We start from the raw sequence: 23,930 nt of genomic DNA, 5'->3' as shown, positions 1-23,930 counted from the left end.
GAAGGGGATTTCAGTGCAAGGGTGCCGTCCGTGTTAGCTATGGAGAAGGAATCCAGTTGCAGAAAACTAATTGCAGGCAGCTAGTTACAGTTCGACAAGCAGGTTTGTCAATCTCACCTCCGTCTGAGAATTGCTCGGTGAAGAAGGCAGCAGGCTGGGCAATGCCGGCCACAGAGCAGAGCAGCAGGAGCGGTAGCAGCATCTCTGTCAGCTGTGTGGGGGGAGAGGATGGAGCTGGACAAGCGGCGCAGGGACACCCAAACCAGCGGCGACGGTACAGGCAGCAGCAAGAGCGCTGACTCCCGGCTTGAAACGTGTAGGTCAACCCCCTCTCTCCACACGGCTTCTAACCATTGGCCACAGTCAGCAGCAGCCCCGGCAAATCAGCTCCAAACACGTTTTTCCGACATTCTGGTTCCTGGATGGGTCCAGGCAGCACCTCTGGTTAACCAGACATCTCTGCACTTTAGTCAACGTTTTGTATCTTTTTTTACGCACACACCAGAAAGACCAAAGCTGCCACCTTTATTTGAGAATGGTTTATTAGGCAGTCCAGGCCAGCTCAATGCAAATTACATTTAAAGAGAGTATAATTACCCGGGTGGCAGAATTATATGGGAGATTCCAAATAGCCACTGATCTGCGATTCACCATTTTCATTATGTTACACGCACTTTATGGCAGCTATGTACTTTCTTAGATAAAGGGACCAAAACTGCACACAATACTCCAGATATGCTGTCACCAAGGCCCTGTGCAGCTGCAGTAAGACACCCTTGCTCCTGTACTCAAGTCCTCTTGCAATGTAGTTCCAAGTCATTGCAATAGAAATGTGCAGATAAAAGAAGAAAGTAGCTTCTGGCAGCATGCTCTCAACCATAAACCTAGCAGAATGAAACATCCAACAATGGGCTGAGTTTGGCGGCACAGTGAGTAGCTGTTGTCTCACGGCACTGAGGTTCGGTCTGGGCCCGGGTCACTGACCGTCTGGAGTTTGCACATTCTCTCCCCGTGCCTGCGTGGGTCTCACCCCCACAAACCCAAAGATGTGCAGGGTAGGTGGATTGGCCACGCTAAATTGCTCCTCAATTGGAAAAAAATAATTAGGCACTCTAAATTTATTTAAAACCAACAATGGGCTGAGTCCGTGTGGAGTTTGCATATTCTCCCTGTGTCTGCGTGGGCCTCACCCCCACAACCCAAAGATGTGCAGGGGAGATAGATTGGCTGAAAAATACAATGGGCTGAGAGATCGTGATGGACTTGGATCAGAGAGAAGCATCAGAGGCAAGTGAGCTTTTCAACAGGTTTAATGCAGCAGATACTTCAAGAGAGATACCACCACGCTACCGTAGGGCCTCACGGTAGCGTGGTGGTTAGCATCAATGCTTCACAGCTCCAGGGTCCCAGGTTCGATTCCCGGCTGGGTCACTGTCTGTGTGGAGTCTGCACGTCCTCCCCGTGTGTGCGTGGGTTTCCTCCGGGTGCTCCGGTTTCCTCCCACAGTCCAAAGATGTGCGGGTTAGGTGGATTGGCCATGCTAAATTGCCCGTAGTGTAAGGTTAATGGGGGGATTGTTGGGTTACGGGTTACGTGGGTTTAAGTAGGGTGATCATTGCTCGGCACAACATCGAGGGCCAAAGGGCCTGTTCTGTGCTGTACTGTTCTATGTTCTAGAGGTGAAAACCTCAAGAAGATCTGGGAGTTTTAAAGATTGTTGGAAATTGAACTGAGGGATAATTTTTGTAGTCAGTCTGCAACCCGACCCTGTGCAAGATACATACATACACCCCTGGTATGATTGATTTGGAATCCAACATGACTGGCAAGCCTGTACTGTTCACATCACATGGTTGGAGAATGTTCTATAATTTACCTTCACTGACCATCAAATGTGGCATTATTATGTGCAGAAATTCAGCCTATCGTACTCGTAATTTTCATAAACAATTTCAACTCTGACTCTGCTTGGAATTTGTGTATGCCAGTAAGCAGAATTCTGCTGAAAATAAGTAGCCAAATACTGTCTTTCTGATACCCTACCGCCTTCCAGCAATCTTGTTCAAAAACAGTCAACCAAAACTTCTTTTCCACCTCTCACCACATTGCTTAAGTTGCTATTTCTAGAAAAGAGAAAAATGAATTTTAAGCTTACCTTTCTCCTCAGATTCGAGTCTTGATTTTTAAAAAATATATTTTTATTCGCCATATTTTCCTCATTTTCACCAAACAAAAGAGATACAGAACCAAAACAATCCCAACAATATAAAAAAGAAAACAGTCCTCACCCGCCAACCCATCCCCCCTCAACATTCAACGGCAACCAACTCCCTAAAGTGTATAATAAACAAACCACAAGAATCCCTCCATCGCACACCCCCCCCCCCCCCCCCCCCCACCCCCCCCCCCCCCCAATCAGCTCAAACTCCAGCAGATCCCCCCGCCACGCCGGTGCACAGGGTGGAGAGACTGACCTCCACCCCAACAGGATGCGCCTATGGGGGCAGCATGGTAGCACAAGCGATTAGCACTGTGGCTTCACAGCGCCAGGGTCTCAGGTTCGATTCCCAGCTGAGTCACTGTCTGTGCGGAGTCTGCATGTTCTCCCCGTGTCTGCGTAGGTTTCCTCCGGGAGCTCCGGTTTCCTCCCACAGTCCAAAGACGTGCAGGTTAGGTGGATTGGCCTTGATAAATTGCCCTTAGTGACCAAAAAAGTTTAGGACGGGTTATTGGGTTACGGGGATAGGGTGGAAGTGAGGGCTTAAGTGCAGACTCAATGGGCCAAATGGCCTCCTTCTGCACTGTATGTTCTATATTCTATGAGTAATCAGAGAGGCGAAGGCCAAAACATTTGCCCCCGCACACGCCTGTAACTCGTACACCCCGAAAATAGCTTCTAGGGGACCCGGCTCCACATCCATATGCAAGACCCTTGAGATTGGCTAAATACCGTCCTCAGGCAGGACCAAATAAATACCAAACCTCCCCCCCCCCTCCCCCACCTCGCTGCCCAAATAAATTCAATTTGTCCACCTCCCTGAAGAAGGATTTCGGTAAAGAGACCAGTTGGCACTGAAATAGGAACAGAAATCGCGGTAAACATTCATTTTAACAGCCTGCATCCGCCTACCAACGACAGAGGGAAGTTGTCCCACCTTACCAAATCGGCCTTCACCTTCCCCACCAGACTACTAAAATTATATCTTCGGAGCCCACCTCAGTCCCAAACCACCTGCACACCCAAGTACCTAAAGTGGATTGCCGCCAGACGGAATGGCAGCCCCCCACCCCCGCCCCTACTCCCAGCTGGGAGACCATGAAATATTCGCTCTTGCCTAAGTTTAATTTATACCCTGAGAACGTCCCGAATCCTTGAAGTAGCTCCATTATACTCCTCACTGATGTGCTCGGTTCTGAGATGTACAAAGCAGATCATCAGCATATAAGGGTACCCTATGCTCTACCCACCCTTCACTATCCCCGTCCACAACCCCAAGCTCCTTAGCGTGGTGGCCAAGGGCTCTATAGCCAGTGCAAACAACAGGGGGGGGGGGGGGACATAGGGTACTGCTGCCCCGGTGCAGAGCAAAGTACCCCATATTCATATTATTTCGAACGGTCGCCATCGGTTCCTTGTACAACAGCCGCACCCACGCCGCGAACCTTGGCCCAATTCCAAATCTTTCCAATACCGCCATCAAATAACACCATTCTACCCAATCAAAAGCCTTCTCTCCACCAAGTGCCACCACCAACTCTGTCTCCTTTCCTTCCGCCGGAGACAAGATCACATTCAGCAACCTCCGCACGTTCGAAAACAGCTGCCTTCCGTTCACAAACCCTGTCTGATCCTCCCCAATCACCTTCGGGAGATATCCCCCTAGCCTTGCCGCCAAAACCTTTGTCAATATCCTGGCATCTACATTACGACCCACACTCTACTGGGTCCTTATCCTTCTATAGCAGCAGGGAAATCGTCTGTGGCAAGACACCCCTGCCTATCGCATCCTTGAACATTCCCACCATCAGTGGTGCCAGTTTATCCTTAAATTTTTATAGAATTCAACTGGGAACCCATCCGGTCCGGCCGCCTTCCCTGCCTGCATCCTCCCAATCGCCTCCTTCACCTGCTCCCCCACTGGCCCCTCCAAGCCTGTTCAATCCACTTCATCCAACCTTGGATACTCCAACCCGTCCAGGAACTCCCTCATCTCACGTTCCTTCCCTGGTGGCTCCGACCTATAGAACTCTTCAAATACTTTATTGATCTGCTCTGGGCCATCACCAGCTTCCCCATCTTATCCTGCACCTGAACTATCTCCCTTGCTGCCACCTCCCTCTGGAACTGGCCGGCCAACATAAGCCCTGTCTTCTCCTGCTGCTCATAGACCGCTCCCCCCCCCCCTTCACCCTTCTCAACTGGTGCACCGCTTTCCCTGTCGACAACCGGTCGAACCTCGCCTAAAGGTCTTTACTCTTGGCCAGGATCCGGGTCCCCCACATACCTCCCATCCACCTCCAGAATCTCCTCTGTCAGTTTTTGGCGCTCCTCTCTCTCCTCCTTGTTCACCTTAGTTTTGAACGAAATCATCTCCCCCCCTCACTACTGCCTTCAGAGCTTCCCAAACCACCAACTGCGAAACTTCCCTCATGCAATTAAACTGCACATATTCCTCGAGCACCTTCCCGATCCCTAACAACCCCACGTCCATTCTCCATCCCGGCCTCTTAGCCACCCCCTTCTCCAAAACACATCCACACATTGCGGCGCATGGTCCGAAATCAATATCGCTGAATACTCCGACCTTCTGACTCCAGCCAATAACGCCTTCCCCCACACTGAAAAAAAATCTATACTCGAGTACACTTTGTGAACCGAGGAGAAAAACGAATACTCTCGCTCCCTTGGATGAAGGAACCTCCCCGGTCCACTCCTCCCATCACTCTCATGAGCCCAGCCAGTGCCTCGCCCACCACTGACTGGATCAGCGAGTGCGGCTGAGAGGTGTCCACCTTCGGTTCCTGCACCATATTCCAATCCCCACCCTACTATTAACTCGTGGGTGACTAAATCCAGAATGGCACCCAGCACCCTCTTCACAAACTCCGCATTGTCCGACTTGGGGCCACATACACTCGCCAGCACCACCAATCTCCCTTCCAACGTTCCTGTCATTACTACGTACCTGCCTCCCAGGTCCACCACCTGGTCTCCATCTGAAACCTCACCTTCCAGCCCATCAAAAAAAAGCTACCCTCTTGAGCCCTTTTATCAAACCCCAAATGGAAAACTTGGCTCACATTACCCTTCCTGAGCCTCACCTGATCCTTCACCCTCAAATGGGCCTCCTGCAACATTACCACGTCGGCCTTTGAGCTCTTTAAATATGTAAAGACATTCAATGTCTTCATTGGCCACCCTAAACCTCTCACGTTCCACGTATTCTGAAAAGGGGTCTCTCAACCTGCCCCCCGGCCCCTTCTAACCGCCATCTGGGCCTGGGCCCTGCTCCACCCCGTCCCTTTGAACTCCCCTGTCCCAGAATCCCCCAACCGTCGTCTTGCAAACAGCTCTCCCAGTATCGATCGCATCCTCCCACTTTTCATACCTCCAAAGCTCATTGAAACCTGCTCGAACACGTTCCAACAACCAGAGCCCCTTCCCCACCACACTTCCGTACACTGGCCAACCCTCACTTGTTAGTATGGAGGCCCCTGCCCAGGGCCCCCTCCCCCCAATCCCCTCCCACTTGACCCGGTCCCTGAAAACAAAGACAACTATAACCAGTGCAAGAAACTGTGCCCCAGAAAACTGCCATAATCCAAAAGCCCAATATTCTCATACCCACTGTAGCCCATAGTAAAGATAAACTATCCTTTCCCATCAAACAACCCAAAAACCCGACTGCCCCCCCCCCCCCCGCAGAAATACAAAACAAATAAACAATCTGAAATGAGAAATAAAGCCTGTACATAACATTTAACCCCCTCCCCTCAGTCCAAAGCCAAACCCCAGTCCCATTTCTCAATTCAACCCCAGTCCTTCAGCCTTCACAAGCCCCTCCACTGCCTCCACCGTCTTAAAGTAGAAGTCTCTCGAGTTATAGGTCACCCTCAGCTTCGCCGGGTAGACCATGCCAAATCTCACACTGTTGCTGTGGAGTTCCGCCTTTACCTGACAGAAGGCACCCACCTTCACGCCAGCTCCACAGTTAAGTCCTGGTACATTCGAATACCAATTCCTTCTCACTTCATCTCACCACGCCTTTGCTTCACCCAACTCAGGACCTTCTCCTTAACATGGAATTTGTGGAAGCAAATATAACAGCCCTTGGCGGCTTGTTTGCCTTCGGCTTGGGCCTGAGCGATCAATGAGCCCTGTCCAGCTATAAGGATAGTTGAGGCAAGTATCATAGGTGCGTTTAAGGGTAAGCTGGACGAAGACACAAGGGAAAAAGGAATTGTAGATTATGCTGAACAGGTTAGGTATGGTGGCACGGTAGCAGTGGTTAGCACTGCTGCTTCACAGAGCCAGGGACCCGGGTTCGATTCCCGGCTTGGGTCACTGTCAATGTGGAGTCTGTATGTTCTCCCCATGTCTGCTTGGGTTTGCTCCGGTTTTCCCATACAAGTCCTGAAAGACGTACCTCTGTCCCGAACAGGCGCTGGAATGTGGCGACTAGGGGATTTTCACAGTAATTTCATTGCAGTGTTAATGTAAGCCTACTTATGACGCTAATGAAGATTACTATGAAGAGTGATGGGAAGAGAATTGTGTGGAGCATAAACAGTAAAGTCCCATTTGGGGCAAGTGGTTTGTTTCTGGACAGTACATTCTACCTGAAATGAGACTGATTATGACATTGTTAATTCTTATGCAAGGAAGAAAAAATAGAGAAATGCAAGCTTTTCATCCGAAATGGAGACATCAGAGAAGTGATTTTATAAAAGCAAACAAGACAATAAAGAGAATGGAAAAATCCAAATTTAGAATAATGGACAGAGGCAGGATGTTGTGACAAACGAAACCGTGGTTGTTTTTTTTCTGAATGAGGAAGTGGTATCACTGAAACAAAGGTCTGCGGTTTGTAAATGTGATCTTTGATAACTGGGTGTAGTTTTCGGATTGCCAACTCTGGCTGGGAGTTTCCGGGAGATGTCGGCCCGCCCCCGCCCCTCCTGCCATTGGCCGCCGGGGCTTGTCAATCAGTCCCAGGTTTGAATTTTGGAAATCCTGTCGATGCAGAATGATGGCACAAGTATAATTCAACAATAATTATTATGGGGGTCACAGTAACCGAGAGTTCATCAGACAAATTATATAACAGGTTCCTTTTAATAATAGTGAAAGTAAACACGTTTTATGAGGCAATATTTTCTCAAATGATTATCCTAACAAAGACTATTTGAGGTCATATTTACTGAATGCCTGAGCTCCCTACCCCTCCCCCCAGGAGCAGGTCGGACACCCCGGAACGAAAATCAGCCAACACCAGCACCCGGACCGAAAAGCAGCCAACACCAGCTCCCGGACCCCTCACCCGGGGGGACGCCGGGTAACCAGGCAACACCGGAACCCCGACCCCATGCCGGGTAACCAGGCAACAGCGGCACCCGGACCCTTCACCTGGGGAACACCAGGCAACATCGGAAATGGGGTCTGGAGAAGTGGGCACCTAATCCCTGAAGTTAAATTTTAGCCCGCCGTGCTGCAACAGTTTGAGCCGTTTTGTCAGATTAAAGGTAAGTGTGAGGAGTTTATTTCTCATCTGTTTGAAGCACAAACACAGCGTGGTATCTGTGGAGAGAGCAGGCAGGTTCATACCCCCAAGCCCATTCTGCTGAACATTCCCACCCAGAGCCCTCTGCTCACAGGCTAGCTTATCATTTGTGTGCCTCCAGCACTTTCTCTTTCAGATTTCTGCTACCTACAGTCTTTTTTTACAAAAGGATAAAGACTTTGCATTTATATAGCGCCTTTCACGACCACCGAATGCCCAGAAGAATTTGCAGCCAATGAAGCATCTTGAAGTCTAGTCACTGTTGTAATGCAGGAACGGTGACAGCCAATTTGCACATAGCAAGATCCCACAAACAGCAAAATGATGACCGGACAATCAGTTTTTGTGATGTTGATTGAGAGATTAATATCAGCCAGGACACCGGGGAAGAGATCGATATCGGCTAGGACACCGGGGATATGTCACCTGCGGTTCTTGAAAATCGTGCCATGGGATCTTTTACCTCCACGTGAGAGGATGGGCTAGGCCTCAGTTTAACATCTTATCCAAAAGATAATACCTCTGATTGTGCAGCATTCCCTCAGAACTGCATTGGAGTGACGACCGACAATTTTGTATTCAATTTCGGTATTGAGACTTGAATTGACATCCCTCTGATGCAGGTGAGAGTGCTACCCACCGAGTCACAGCTGACACCATTATTAATATTCCTGTATGTTTATTGGTCTCAACTTTTTTGATTATAAGTGTCACTCAATTGCATTTCAGCACAGAGAAAGCAACTCCACAACCATTGGATTCAATCAAAGCTCAGCAGTCCTGGCACATCCAGTGATGAATAGGGATGGACAGTTAAGCAACTAGCAGGAGGAGGTTCCACAAACATCCGCATCCTCAATGATGGGGAGCCCAGCACATCAGTTCAGAAGACAAAGCTGAAACATTTACAACATTTCCAGCCAAGAATGCTGGATGATCCATCCCACCCTCTTTCTGAGCTCCTCTACATAACAGATGCCAGTTTTCAGCCAACTTGATTCACTCCATGTGACATCAAGAAACATCTGAAGGCATTGGAGACAGAAAAGACTATGGACCCTGACAACATCCTGGCTATAGTATTGAGGATACTACTCGTCCCTAGTTAAGCTGTTCCAGTACAGTTGCAGCACTGGCATCTTGGTAAAATTGTCCACGTATGTCCTGTCCACCGAATTTGCGGAGGCGGTGGTATTGTCACTGGACTGACCCATGGTTAACTCTTAAATGCCCTCTGAAATGACCTAACTCAATTAAAGGGCAATAAGGGATGGGAAATATATGCTGGCCCAGCCAATAATGTCCACGACTCAGGAATGAATTAAACAAAAACAGGAGAAATGCATTCTGACCAATTATCACCCAATCAGTCTACTCTCCATTGTCAGCGAATTAAAAGAAGTGCAATTTACTGTATTAACAAGCAACATTTACTTAGCAGTAACCTGCTCCCTGATGGTAAGATTAGGTTCCACTGGGGCCCAATCTCCTCTCAACGTCACTGCAGATTTGGCCGAAACACGAACAAAGAGCTGAATTCCAGATGGTTCCGGTGGTGACAACGTGCTGAGCGGATGCACACAGGGTGACTTCCAATGGGGCGCTCGGTTTTCAGCCCTTTCCGCCTGATGTACGGGTGTTTTTGTTTGAGGAAACTGAATAATTCAGTAGTACAGGATTCCCCCCATTCTTACCATGTCCGATAGAAGCAGCTCCAAACAGAAGTTGGGCAAGGGAATGTCACCGTACCTGGAGCTCTTAGAACCCCAGCAGACAAAAACATGGCAGCAGTGGCTTCCGCTGAGGGTGGGACCCCTCAGTTGGCGACCGAGATGTTGTTCAGCTTTCTGGCTGATAAATTTAGGAAGCAGCGACAGGACATCACTGAGGTTCTAACGTAGGCAATGGAAGCGACTTTGGCCCCAATCCGGGCGACCATGGAGAAGTTGGACAGGTGGAGGTACGCAAGGAGACCATTCAAAAGGTGGAGGTGGCGCTCTCCGATCATTCTGACTGCGCTGACTGCGCTGGTGGAGGATGCTAAAGGTCAAGGTTGTAGATCTGGAGGACCGGTCCAGATGGCAAAACATAAGGATCGTTGTATGCTGAGGGGCCTGGACGGCTCCAACTCCACGGACTATATGTCCAAGATGTTTGGAGGGTCCCTCGAGTTGGACTATGCCATAGATCGTTGAGGCAGAAGTCCAGATCGGGGGAGCCACCTTGGACGGTCATATACAGGTTCCATTGCTACCTGGACAGGGAGCGGTTACTGAGATGGGCAAACGACCATCAGGAATGTTGATGGTCATCATATGCCATCAGCATATACCAAGATCTTGGTAGCGAGCTGGCGAGAAAACGTGCCTTTAATGAGGCCAAGGCTGGACTGTACAAGAGTAAAGTGAGGTTTGGTGTGGTGTACCCAGCTTGTCTTTTGGTAGCTTTCAAGCGCAGAGACTATTATTTTGACGCATTGGAAGATGCAAACTATACGGCGCAGAGGTCCCGGGTTTGATCCCGGCCCTGGGTCACTGACCGTGTGGAGTTTGCACATTCTCCCCTTGTCTGCGTGGGTTCCACCCCCACAACCCAAAGATGTGCAAGTTAGGCGGATTGGCCACGCTAAATTGCCCCTTAATTGGAAAAAAAATAATTGGGGACTCTAAATTTATTTTTAAAAAAGGAAGATGTGACCGAATTTGTCAGGAAGCACGGACTGGGGATGAACTAAAGTGATTGAGGACTGTGGTGTGTGTTATTTGTATATGATAAACTCCATCTGTTCTTGTACTTGGTAGGGGATTTTTGGAATATGAAGGAGAATTTAGGGCTATGTTTGGGCTTGACGGTTAGTGTTCGTAAGGGGCGGAGTTGGGGACGATGTTTTGTATTATTGAGTATTGGTTTTTGGGGGAGGGGGACTGGGTGTTGTTTCATTTTCCTCTAAGGTTCTGTATTAAAGTTCGGTTTGGGCAGGTGAGTTGTTCATTAATATTTTGTTGTGTTGACTTTGATCTTTGCCCTGTATGGGGGTCACCCGGCTAATGGTGTAGCTAGTTAACGAGAGTGGAGATGGGGATAGCTGCAGCTTGTTACTATGTGGCATCCTTTTTTTAAAAAAAATTGTACGGTAATGAACTTGAGGTTTTGGTTTTGTCTGGATTGGGAGTTATGTTGGGTGGGGGGAGAGGTGTGGTTTGTTTTTTGATTGGTTGATTTCCAGGGGGACGAGTGACGTTGGGGGAAGGGAGGAAACTGCTGATGGTGACGATTCCTTGGTTGTTGGGCTGGTTCTATGGGGGATGTGGTGACGATCTAGAGTGGGCCTGCAGCTGGTCAGGTTGAGACACTGCGGGAATGCCTCACATGGTGGATACAGCTGATCCTGGGCTGGGGGTGAAGACCCCCCGATCCAGCTGATAACCTGGAATGTGAGGGGATTAAATTGCTCAGTAAAGAGAAACCCGGTGTTTGGGCATTTGAGATTTTTGAAGGCTGATGTGATTTTTTTAAAACAGGAAACTTATTTAAAGAATTAAGGATCAAACAAGGTTTGCGAAAGGGATGGGTGGGGCAGTTAAAGCAGTCCGGTTTGGATTGTAGGGTGAAGGGGGGGGGGGGTCGCAGTGTTAATTAATATGAGGGTGGTTTTCTTGGCAGGCAATACACTGGTGGACCCAGGAGGGAGGTATGTAATAGTGGGCTATTGGTGGGTACTCCAATGATGCTGGTCAATGTGTATGCACTGAATTAGGATGTCACAGCTTTTATTAACAGAGTGCTGGTGTCTATCCCAGGTCTAGATTCATTCTCATCAGCATATTGTGTTTTAGGTTCGAGCCTGGATAGGTAGAGTCGGAAGTCCCGGAATCCATCAGGGGTGCAAAGGGGTTATTGGTGTTTGTGGAGCAGATGGGGGGAGCACACCCTGGAGGTTTGGATTCCTGAGGAATGGGGAGGTTTCCTTGTTTCTCACGTTCATGGGTCTCCTCCGAAATAGACTTTTCTGGCGCGGGTAGGACCCCCCCCCCCCCCCCCCCCCCCCCCCCCCGGCCGGAGACTGGAAATGGTGTTGCTCGCGGATAAGAGGTCTTGTGAGTGATTATACTCTGCTATTGGGGAGTATGTTAAGTTTAACAGGAATGAGGTGGCCTTGACGTCCATGCTCTGGGAGGCCCTGAAGGCATTAGTTACGGGGAGATAAATCTTATTTAAGGCACGTGGGGAAGGTGGCAAGACAGAGGCTGGTGGACTCCATTCTTGAGGTGAGCTGCCAGTACCTGAATGACCCGACGTCGGAATTACTGCAAACAGAAAGAAGTTGAAAATGGAGTTTGAATTGTTGACCATGGGAAGACAGTGACCCAGCTGCGTCGCCCAAGGGGGACGTTCTGTGACTATGGGGAGAAGGCCAGCAGTCTGTTGGCTCACCAGTTGAGGTGGCAGGCAGCTTCCTAGGAAATAATACGGGTCGAGAACTCGGTTCGCAGGGTTGTTTCCGCCCCCGAAAAGGTGAATGAGGTGTTTGAGACTTTCTATCGTGGGTTGTATGAATCAGAGCTTCAAGTTGGGGACTTGTCAATGAGACAATTTTTGGACGGAGTGACTTTCCCAGAGGTGGAGCAGGAGAAAAGGCAGAAGATAGAGGTGTCGATTGGGCTGGAAGAGATTATGAGTTGTATTAGATTAGTGCAGACGCGTAAGGTGCTGGGACCGGATGGGTTACCCGTTGAATTTTATAAACAGTTCACTGGACAGCTGGTCCTGCTTTTCCTAGATATGTTTAATGACTCCATTGGTGGCGGGGTGTTACTGCCCATGCTGACACCGGCATCGATTTCCTTGATCCTGTAGAAGGACAAGGATCCCATGGAATGTAGGTCATATCGGCCTGTCTTGTTAAATGCTGACGTTAAGTTATTGGCAAAGGTGTTGGCAATGAGGTTAGAATGCGGTCTACCGGAGATGATTTCGGAGGAGCAGACTGGATTTGTGGATGACTGGCGGTAGTCAGCCAATATCAAGAGGTTGTTAAATGTTGTTTATCGCCCTCCTTGGAGAGCAAACCGGAGGAGATTGTTTCGATGAATGCAGAGAAGGCATTTGACAGGGTTGAGTGGGATACCTCTTTAAAACTTTGGGGTGGATTGGGTTTGGACCTAAACGTGGGTCATGGATTAAGCTTTTATACAAGGCACCTTTCGCAAGAATAAATACGAATGCCCTGTGTTTGGGTATTTCCAATTGGGCAGAGGTACAGGACAGGGGTGCCCATTATCTCCTGTTGCTGTTCGCATTAGCAGTTGAGCTACTAGCCATCGCATTCTATTGGGTAGAAGGGGTTGGAGCGCAAAAGGAGGGAGAATAGGGTGTTCTTGTATGTGGGCGATCTGTTACTGTAAATTGTCGACGTTGTCTCCAATGTTGGGAAGATAATGGAGCTGCTCAGGAGGTTTGGCTCCTTTTCAGGGTACAAGCTAATTCTGAGTAAGAGCAAAGGTTTTCTAGTGAACCCCCAGGGAGCTGACGTGGGGAGGCTGCCATTCCCTCTGACCAATAGGTTGGGGTTGTTTGTTGGTGGATTTGTTTGTTATAATGAAAATTTTGCTTGAATGAAATATTTTTAAACAATGAGGTGAGAGTGATTTCCCTTGACATCAAGCAACATTTGATCAAGTGTGGCATCAAGGATCCCCACCAAAACTGAAATCAATGGGAATCAGGGGGAAATACGTGACTGGCCGGAGTCACACCTCGCACAAAGAAGATTAGGGCTAATCATCTCGCCCCTGGGACTTTGGTGCAGGAGTTCCTCAGGGTATTGGGCAGCATGGTGGCACAGTAGTTAGCACTGCTGCCTCAGCACCTGGGACCCGGGTTTGGACTTGTGGGTTTCCTCCGGGTGCTCCGGTTTCCTTCCACAGTCCAGCTGTGCAGGTTAGGTGGATTGGCCATGCTAAATTGTCCCTAAGTGTCCAAAGGTTGAGTGGGGTTACTGGGCCTAGGTATGGTGGTCTTTTGAATGCCCTGCACTGTAGGGATTCTCGTGTCCAGCCATCTTCAACTGCTTCTTCAGTCCTTCCCTCCATCCATATGGTGTGGGAATGTTGCCTGAGGCAGTGGGAGTGTTCAGTGCTGCTTAAAACTCCACAGAATCAGAAGCAGTTCCATGCAGTATCAACCAACAGAGGTTTTGATAATGATCAATGCTGTGGTTCTGGATAAGGCTTGTCCTCTTCACTGCTCCAGCTCAGCCCAGACAAGGTAAATTTACTCAGGAACCTTGAGGAATTCTTCTTTACATTTTCAGTTAAATTCTGGTATGTTGGGGCCTCACGGTAGCATGGTGGTTAGCATCAATGCTCACAGCTCCAGGGTCCCAGGTTCGATTCCCGGCTGGGTCACTGTCTGTGTGGAGTCTGCACGTCCTCCCTGTGTGTGCGTGGGTTTCCTCCGGGTGCTCCGGTTTCCTCCCACAGTCCAAAGATGTGCGGGTTAGGTGGATTGGCCATGCTAAATTGCCCGTAGTGTAAGGTTAATGGGGGGATTGTTGGGTTATGGGTATACAGGTTACGTGGGTTTAAGGAGGGTGATCATTGCTCGGCACAACATCGAGGGCCGAAGGGCCTGTTCTGTGCTGTACTGTTCTATAACACCACTAATTACCAGTTAGCAAGCACCCCCTACAACTGAGAAAGTTGCTGTCGAGGGGCTGTTTTGAGAGCGGATTGCAACAGGGGACTGAGAATCTGTTTTGCACAAATGGTTGGTCACCTGAAAGGATCCCTTTTCCTGACCTTGTGCTTTGTTTTTGTCAGGATGTTCAGGAGAGGTGGATTGAGGAGTTCCGCCCTGGCGAGAGCCCAGGCTCAGCTCTCTGGACAGAGAGTATTAGGAAGCTTTGATGACTCTGGGGATGAACTGCAGGTAATAAAAAAAATTGTCTTTTCTACTTTAAAAAATAATCTTTTCAACATGCTTAGTTGCAACCTCCTTTGGCTCCTGGGTTGATGACCTTGGTTTTTTTTTTTTCACTTTCCATCTGTCTATTACCTATCCCCAACCCTGACAGCTATTCACAAAATGTGTCTCTCGTTATAATCTGTCTAGAGACCGAAAAAAGAACAGAAAATCAACTTCCAGTTAACAGCTGAAAGAATTCAAGGTTTCGGGTTTTGAATTTTCACGAACAAATATCTCAGAAACACTATTGGATAAACGCTATTTTCATCTTGGGCAACTTAAATTACAGAGAAAACACAATTTCTCATTTAACTCCTAGCACTGCTGAAAATATCTTGCTACAATTGTGTGCTACATTGTCCCTTAAGTGGACACCTCATCCTCCCTCCAGAAAACATTCTAAAATGATTTTCAGTTTCCAATAACTTCTTCTTTCTCAGCTGGGTTCTAATTCTAGAGCTGACTTCCACTGTGTTGCTTGCTCTGTATTCTCTCCCTCTATTTCATGCTAGGTGATTCTTCCAATCTCCTCTAAATCCTCACAAAACCCGGTCTTTTAAATCTGAAAACAAGCTCCCCACCTGTGAGGTGAACAATCGAGTCAGTATTTCTCTGCTCATGTGCAAGGCTGGCTGGCGTTATCCTCTCAGATGGCTGCAGACCACCCCAAACAAACCTGTTTGTCTTTGATACATTCATTGATTTGCAGGGAAGTCTGTAACCTTATCTCAATTGGCTTCCTTTGTCCTGTTCCCTATGGCAACGTGAAACACATTAGCATTGTATTTGGGTGGAATTGCTAATTAGCTATCTTGATCCCAACTCCCTACTATTTTGAAATTAAATGGACCATTCACAACACAACTATTTATAATCCAATACCACCAACAATTTTCTGGGGGCTTTTGGAAGACTCGTGGCATACTTGGGAGGCTTTGCCATTGTCTCCAAGCATAAATATCTTGCATTCTCTCCTCAGTAAAACAATCCAAGCCTTCCCAACAATCAAACCACCTAGGTTCAGTATCAGTTAGACTGCAGGATGGGTCACATGACCCCTTCAATTTAACCTAAATTAAAGTTGCAGCCCCAAAATCTAATAATCTTAGAAACCTCACATTGTAACACTCTTATGTCTTCTCACTTTGATTTTTTTCTCTTTATATCCAATATTGTTTCTAACTTCTGTTTCTTCTGCCATTTAACCACCTCCTATCCTCTACATAAGCACTTTGTAGGTCATTCCATTTCTATTTCTGTCTGTGTTTCTGTTCTTCTCTCTTTTAACTCTGTAGGGCTCCAACAGCTCCTTCAGCTCTGATCAGTTAAGCCCACATGCCATGGGCAGCACGGTGGCGCAGCACGGCGCCAAGATCCCAGGTTCGATCCCGGCTCTGGGTCACTGTCTGTGTGGAGTTTGCACATTCTCCCCGTGTTTGCGTGGGTTCGCCCCCACAATCCAAAGATGTGCAGGCTAGTGGATTGGCCACGCTAAATTGAAAAAATGAATTGGGTACTCTAAATTTATTTTTAAAAAGCCCGCATGCCACAGTACTGTGCATCTTCTAACTGAATTACCAACAAAACTGAAGTAAATACACTCTTCTATCTCTGAAAATATATAGAGCCCTTCCTGCCACTGATATTTCCTGGCAGGATCGGAATCGTTGCCACGGTAGCACAGCGCCAGGGACCCGAGTTTGATTTGCAGCTTGGGACACTGTCTGCGTGGAGTCTGCAAGTTCTCCCCGTGTCTGCATGGGTTTCCTCCGGGTGCTCCGGTTTCCTCTTTCAAGTCCTGAAAAACGTGCTTATTAGGTGAATTGGACATTCTGAATTCTCCCTCCGTATACCCGAACAGGCGCCGGAATGTGGCGACTAGGGGGGTTTTCACAGTAACTTCATTGCAGTGTTAATGTAACCCTATTTGAAAGATTATTATTATTACTACGGTATCCTAAGAAAGTTATTCATCTAACTGCTGGAAGGCTCACAATATGCCCCTCCACAATTACCTTCCCTCCTCTTTCCCCTTGTAGAGACTTCATCTGAAAGCCACTTTCAACTCAATTTGGGAATTACAAGTATCAACTATGTGTGTTCCACTGCTGAACCTCCTTGAATGTATACACTTTCTCTTTGAGCTAACAATAGCAGCCTTTATCTAAATTGTCACTCTGGTATTTGCAGGAATATATGGACACTGTCTATAGGAAAAACAATTCCATGAAGATTAATCCATTCAACCTGCATGAAATTAGTGACCTTTCAGTAGAGAGTTTGGTGAACAATGAATGGAAAGAGAATCGTTATTCAAAAACTGCAGCCACTATAAAGCCAGCAGAAGGCATCAGGGAGTTGCCATTGACTGGCAGTCGATTCTTGAAGAAGGCAAACAAATTGGCAGTTTCACAAAGTCCCACGGTGAGCAAGAGCATGTTGAAGAAATCTAATGAGGTAAACACAAGAAGAGCAGATGCTGCCTCGCCGTGGGTCAGATCCACCAGCACTGCACTTGACAGACTGGCACAAATAGAAAACAAAATCATGAGCAAAAGGCTGAGTGCACACATGATTGATTCTGACGAGGATTTGCGCATTTCCGACGAGAAACAACTTTCCCCCAAGTCAAGCAGCGAGTTAAGTGGGAAAGGGAGCAGATTCCTGAAGAGAATGGCAGATACTGTGACAAAGCAGGAATACAACGTTAGGGGTCTGAAAAAAGAAATGGAATCTTCAAAGACAAACCAGCATAATGCACACCAACGAACTCTAGTTAGAGTGGTCACAATTGACAGTGATGAGGAACAAATGAGAAAGATACTAGGTGCCTCCTTAGAACTGTCTGATGAAAGTGAACTCACAAAAATATCACATGTGACTCCACAGCACAGTTCCAAGTTGCGTAACCAGGTGCGTACCTACACAATACTACTTTCACAGCTTCCATTTATATTACGTCTTTAACGTAGTAAAACATCCCAAGGTGCTTTACAGGAGCATTATCAGAAAATGTTTCACACTGAACCACGCAAGGATATGCTAAGACAAGTGACCGGACGCTTCATGAAGAGGAAAGATCAGTTAGAGGCAGAGAGACAAATAGAGGTAATACTAGAGGTAGAGGCCTACATAGGTGAAGGAGGTGTGGGTGTACAAGAGGTCAGAATTGGAGAAACACAATACTAAGAGTTACTGGTCTGGAGGGAGGTAGAGAGATGGGAGGAGAGGGTTAAAGAGTCTGGGAGGAGGAGGATTATTTTGAGGAAGTACCGAGAATGATTTTTTTAAAAAAAATAATTTTTATTGAAAAATTTTGTATTTATACAACACCATCGAACCATGATAAAATACCAAAAATAACAATAATAATAGCAATAATAAACATTCGCCCCTCCTCAATGAACAACACAATATATTAACAACAACTTAAATTAACACAATGTTAAGTTACATAACCATAGGAAAAAAAAATAGAAATTGAGCCAGGAAGTCCAGAAAAGGCTGCCACCGTTTATAGAACCCTTGTATTGATCCTCTCAGGGCAAATTTGACCCTCTCCAATTTTATAAATCCCGCCATGTCACTGATCGAGGTCTCCACACTTGGGGGCCTCGCATCCTTCCACTGCAGCGAGATCCTCCGCCGGGCTACTACGGACGCAAAGGCCAAGACACCGGTCTCTTTCGCCTCCTGCACTCCCGGCTCTACCGCAACTCCAAAAATCGCGAGTCCCCACCCTGGTTTGACCCTGGATCCAACCACCCTCGACACCGTCCCCGCCACCCCCTTCCAGAATCCTCCAGTGCTGGGCATGCCCAGAACATATGGGCATGATTCGCCGGACTCCCCGAACACCTGGTGCACCTGTCCTCTCCCCCAAAGAACCCTACTCGTCCTAGTCCCGGACATGTGGGCCCGGTGCAGCACCTTGAATTGGATGAGACTAAGCCTCGCACATGAAGAGGAAGAGTTGACTCTCTCCAAGGCATCCGCCCCAAGTCCCGTCCTCTATTCTGGTCCCCACGTTCCCCCTCCCATTTAGTATCGAGAAGGATTTGATGAGGTAATGCAGTGGATATTGTCCACATGGATTCAGTAAGGCATTTAACAGAGTCCCACAAGGCAGACTGGTTAGAAAAGTGAGATCTCATAGGATACAGGGGAAAGTGGAAGGTTGGATCCAAAATTGGCCCAGTTACAAAGGGTAATGGTTGATTGATTTTTTTTCCGAATGAAAAACTGTTTCCAGTGGTGTCCACAGGGTTTGGTGTTGGTCCCTTGCTGTTTGTTGTATATATTAATGATGTAGTATTAAACGTGACAGGCATGATTGAGAAATTTTAATATGACACAGAAATTGGGCGGCATGGTAGTTCGTACTGTTGCTTCACAGCTCCAGGGACTCGGGTTCAATCCCTGCTTGGGTCACTGTCTGTGCGGAGTCTGCATGTTCTCCCCGTGTCTGCGTGAGTTTCCTCCGGGTGCTCCTGTTTCCTCCCACAAGTGCTGAAAGACGTGATTGTTAGGTGAATTGGACATTCTGAATTCTCCCTCAGTGCATCTAAACAGGCGCCGGAGTGTGGCAGCACGGTAGCATTGTGGATAGCATAATTGCTTCACAGCTCCAGGGTCCCAGGTTCGATTCCGGCTTGGGTCACTGTCTGTGCGGAGTCTGCGCATCCTCCCCGTGTGTGCGTGGGTTTCCTCCGGGTGCTCCGGTTTCCGACCACAGTCCAAAGATGTGCAGGTTAGGTGCATTGGCCATGATAAATTGCCCTTAGTGTCCAAAATTGCCCTTAGTGTTAGGTGGGGTTACTGGGTTATGGGGATAGGGTGGAGGTGTTGACCTTGCGTAGGGTGCTCTTTCCAAGAGCCGGTGCAGACTCGATGGGCCGAATGGCCTCCTTCTGCACTGTAAATTCTATGTAGGGGATTTTCACAGTAACTTCATTGCAGTGTTAATGTAAGCCTACTTGTGGCACTAATAAAGATTATATTTTGTTATTGCTGTAATTGGCTCTGTACTTGATAATGAAGAGGATAACTGTCAACTGCAGAATTAAATCAAAGCTTTGGTTAAGTGGGCAAAGAAGTGGCAAATGAAATTCAACCTGGTAAAGTGTGAGGTAATGCATTTGGGGAGGGCAAATAAACAGGAAGATATTGAGAGAGATTGAGGAAGTCGGTGAGCTTGGAGTGCACGACCATGGGCCCCTGAAAGTAGCAGAACAGGTAGATAAGGTGGTCAAGAAAACATGTGGAATGATTTCCTTTATAGAGCGAGGTATTGAAGACAAAAGCAGGGATATAATAAGGTTGGTTGGGGCACAGCTTGAATTTTGTGTACAGTTCTGGTCATCTCATTACAGGGAGGACATAATTGTTCTGGAGAGAGTGCAGAGGAGATTAGCAAGAATGTTGCCAGGACTTGAAAACTGCAGCTATGAGGAGAGATTGGATCAGCTACAGTTGTTTTTCCTTCGAACAGAGGAGGTTAAGAGGTGACCTAATTAAGGTGTACAAAATTATGAGGTGCCTAGACAGGGTAGACATAAAAAAAACTTGTTCCCCCTCGCCGAGGGATCAATTACCAGGGGGTATAGATTTAAGATGATTGGTGGAAGAATAGAGGGGAATTGAGGAAAAGCATTTTCACCCAGAGGGTGGTGGACGTCTGGAATTCACAACCTAAGTTGGTGGTTGAGGCTGAAATGCTCAATTCATTTAAAAGATACTTGGATTTGCAGCTAAAGACCTGTAGTCTGCAAGGCTACAGACCAGATGCTGGAAACTGGGATTAAAATGAGAGGCTAGTTTATTTTTCTTTTTTTTTGTCCAGCGCTGAAATGATGGCCTTTTCTTGCACCATAACTTTGCTTGGATTCTATAGTTCTCCAATGAGAGAGATGGGGTGGAGGGCTAGGAGATAGGGAGGAGAAAAGGATACGACCAATTTCAATACATGAATAAGAAGTTTAAATTCAACAAATTGCTTAAACTGTTTAGGTCAGGGAGCAAGGAAATTATGCGTTAATAGGATTTGTGCATGTTGTCAGATGGCTAACAGAGTTTTAGATTTTTTTTCAGGTGGCTAGTAAAGTTTTTGATGTTGTTATTGACCCTCCAAAAGAGCACTCTACCTCAGCCCACACCCCATCCTATCCCCGTAACCCCACACTTGATCAATAGCCAATCCACCTAACCTACGCATCTTTTGACAGTAAGGGGCAATTTAGCTATGGCCAATCCACCCAACCTGGACATCTTTGGACTGTGGGAGGAAATTGGGAGCTCCTGGGGGAAACCACGAGACACGGGGAGAAAGTGCAAACTCCACACAGATAGTCACCCAAGGCCGTTATACAAGGCTAGATTTGCAACGTATGAGTCCTTTAAATTTAATTGCATGATTGTACATGCATGGTTTTTAAACCCAGAACAAGACCTAAATGATATCTTCCAGGCTACTGTGCAACCGTGCACACACGCAGCTGAGAAATATAATAGGTTGCTCATATTTGTACTTGTGAGAACTGAGGGGTACGAATAGGGCCCATTAAAAAATTAGCCTTGGGATTCCTTGGGACCGTACCGAACATAGGGTTGATGTGGATTGGGGCCTGGAGGAAGTTGGCACCATATCTCTTCTTTCCCTAGCTCCAGGTTCTAATGTTCCATTACATGTCACTCTTGGAAGGTACCCCAACAGATATGTATTTTTTGAAGTTCCACATTGCACCAGAGTAGAGAAATACCATGGTTGTCAGTCAGTCAGCTGGGTACAGAGGGGTATGTCAGATCTCGGCATAACAGCAGAAATCCTGTGGAGTTAGTCCATCAGCTGGCTGACTTTTGCCTTCTTGGAGCAGCCAGCTGCCTGTTTGGGTTATGCTGTTCTCATTTCATGCTTGAAGCTATTTGTGGCAAGTGCTGCAGGAAATAGTAGTTATATCATAAAACAGACAGGTCCATATTAATGCTTCCTCCAAACCTCGGTTTATAACACAACTGGATCTTTCCCAGCATTAACAACACTGTTGGACATGGTCAATTACCTATTTGATTGTTGCAGATCTTTGGCAGAGCAATCCAACGTGAATCCCATGGCCAATACACACTTTCATATCCTCCCTTGTTCAAACGTTTATCCAATTTTCCCTTAAACATTGCAATGGACTCCATGTCAGCCACTCACTGTTACTTTGGCTTTCCATATCTCTGTGTCATGGAATTTCTCAACCTCCTGACTCACTCCCTATTTCAAATCGAGGACACATTTACTCCCCAACCTGATGAAAGTCTTTCCCAATCACTGATCAAAACCTTGCATAATGTAAAAATCTGCTCCTTTAGTCTTTTCTGAACCACTATTTAGGCTTTTTATGATGGTCTCCTATCGCTGACATTGTTGTGATTAATCCATGGTAGCTTCTTCCCATGACATTACAATCCTTTCTATAGAAGAGTGATCTAGTTAATATCATTTATTTACCCTTGTACTGTATACCTCTGTACTTTCACTTTCCGGAAATTCTGTTTTTCAACCCTTGGTTTTATTTTCATCCAGACGGTTCAGCATCTTTTGTGTTATACACCAGTCCATGCTTACCAACATTAAATTACGCCTGCCACTTGCCTATCCAGTCCACTAATTTCTTGGTCTGCCTGATACCTTCACAGACTTCATCAATGATCGTGAAACCTGTTATTATTGTGTTGTCGGCAAATTTTAAGGTTGTAGTCACCATGCCCAAATCATCCAGGTGCACAAGGAATAAAAAGCGTCAGCTATGCCCCTGGAGCGGCTTTGTATGAGAATTCCCTTGTTCAGTAGTTGCATTGCAAGTAAGAGCTGGAGAAATCTTTTTGATCTTGAGGGAACTGTTGTTACTTTCCTCCTTTTTAGAGTAATGTGCAGATTTAAAGGTATGACTGCCTATTTATTGGTATTGAGAGCCATTATAACTGGGAAGGTGAAGCGTCACTGATAATTGGAGCATCAAGCTTCAATAAGATACTGAAACCCATCCCATTCTATGTAATCCTTGGTTTCGGTGTAACACTTGTTTTGTTTCTGTGGATTTGTAAATGTTTGATTGTACTTCCTGACATGCTCTAACTCCTGATCTTCATTGACTTGCAATTTGTTTGCATATAGTCTGTCTTGAGAAACTATCCAAGGGGCCAATTGAGAATGCCCTCTCCTCCAAGTGTGGGCTCCCCTGTGAGTCAGTCTCCAAGAATGAAGTTTGTGAAACGACTCCCATCTTCACCATCTGAACGGAGTGAGATTAAGTCTCTGGATGAACTCTTTACTGAACCCTCTATTGCTGAGGATGTGAAAAGTCTTGACAATGAATCCTCTGATGGTGAGTATCTCTTTGTGCCTAACATTAAGCATCTTGTTAGAATTGAATTGGTGATGAGCATAACATTTGAACATCATTCAAGTCCTTCCATTTGATTTCCTTTTGTTCCCATTTTCCTTTAATTTATCTTTATTGGGTTTTTTGGTCTGGGAATCATTAATTGTGATATACCTTAAGGGTAGAGTTGGAGGAAGTACAGAATTCCATATTGCAAATAGCTTGACAGTTGGAACACTATGTCCTCAAGTTTTGTATTTGAGAAAGAAAATCCTAGACTTTCTGGCACCCAGCAGATTGGAGGGATACGGTTCAATTGGTTGGCGGGCAGCCAATGGGTTGGCCAGGACTATGCCGTCCATCCGGGTGTCCATCCGGGTGTGTCCGTCCACCCAGCATGTGTGTCCGTCCCCCCGGGCGTGTGCGTCCGTCCGACCAGGCATGTGTCTGTCCGTCCGTCCGTGTGTCTACTTACCCTGGCTGTTCTGTGGAGTTCAAGCAGCTTTTCCGGCACTGCTGGCCGCCCCTGGCAGGGGTCCCACAGCACCTACGGCCTCTGCCACCTGCACCCAGGCCCAGTGTACGGCGTAGGTGGCAGCCTCCGTCCCAACCTGGGGGAAGGGTGCCCTGCGTCTCCAGCAGGTTCTCGAGCTCCACATCTGCAAATCGGGGTGCTGCTCTTCAAGTTGCCTTCTTATTGGTTGGAATGAGTGTGAGTGGGGAGTCGAGTGCTAATATGCGGCTGCAGCTTGACAGCCTCTCGAGTGCCAATCCTGATCCCGGTAAATCGGACAGTGTTTTCCATTGGAATTGC

General features: G+C 47.2%; 2 protein-coding genes across 2 annotated transcripts in view; one reads left to right on the top strand and one right to left on the bottom strand.

Moving 5' to 3' along the window:
* calr3a (calreticulin 3a) overlaps positions 1–338 on the bottom strand; it is a 43,476-nt gene extending 43,138 nt beyond the window's left edge. The window contains exon 1 of the mRNA XM_038777005.1: positions 118–338. Coding sequence (XP_038632933.1) covers positions 118–202 — 85 coding nt within the window. The 5' untranslated portion in view covers positions 203–338. The remainder of the gene's footprint in view (positions 1–117) is intronic.
* A 9,251-nt stretch (positions 339–9,589) lies between these two features.
* The window catches only part of c18h19orf44 (chromosome 18 C19orf44 homolog), a 32,671-nt gene continuing 18,330 nt past the window's right edge, over positions 9,590–23,930 (top strand). Inside the window, 4 exon segments of the mRNA XM_038777555.1 lie at positions 9,590–9,741; positions 14,603–14,711; positions 16,938–17,660; positions 22,909–23,119. Coding sequence (XP_038633483.1) covers positions 9,686–9,741; positions 14,603–14,711; positions 16,938–17,660; positions 22,909–23,119 — 1,099 coding nt within the window. The 5' untranslated portion in view covers positions 9,590–9,685.

The sequence above is a fragment of the Scyliorhinus canicula genome, chromosome 18 (genome assembly GCF_902713615.1).
Source record: "Scyliorhinus canicula chromosome 18, sScyCan1.1, whole genome shotgun sequence".
Classification (NCBI taxonomy): Eukaryota; Metazoa; Chordata; class Chondrichthyes; order Carcharhiniformes; family Scyliorhinidae; genus Scyliorhinus; species Scyliorhinus canicula.
The sequence above is the reverse complement of the archived record's forward strand: the minus strand, read 5'-3'. Positions and strand labels throughout refer to the sequence as shown.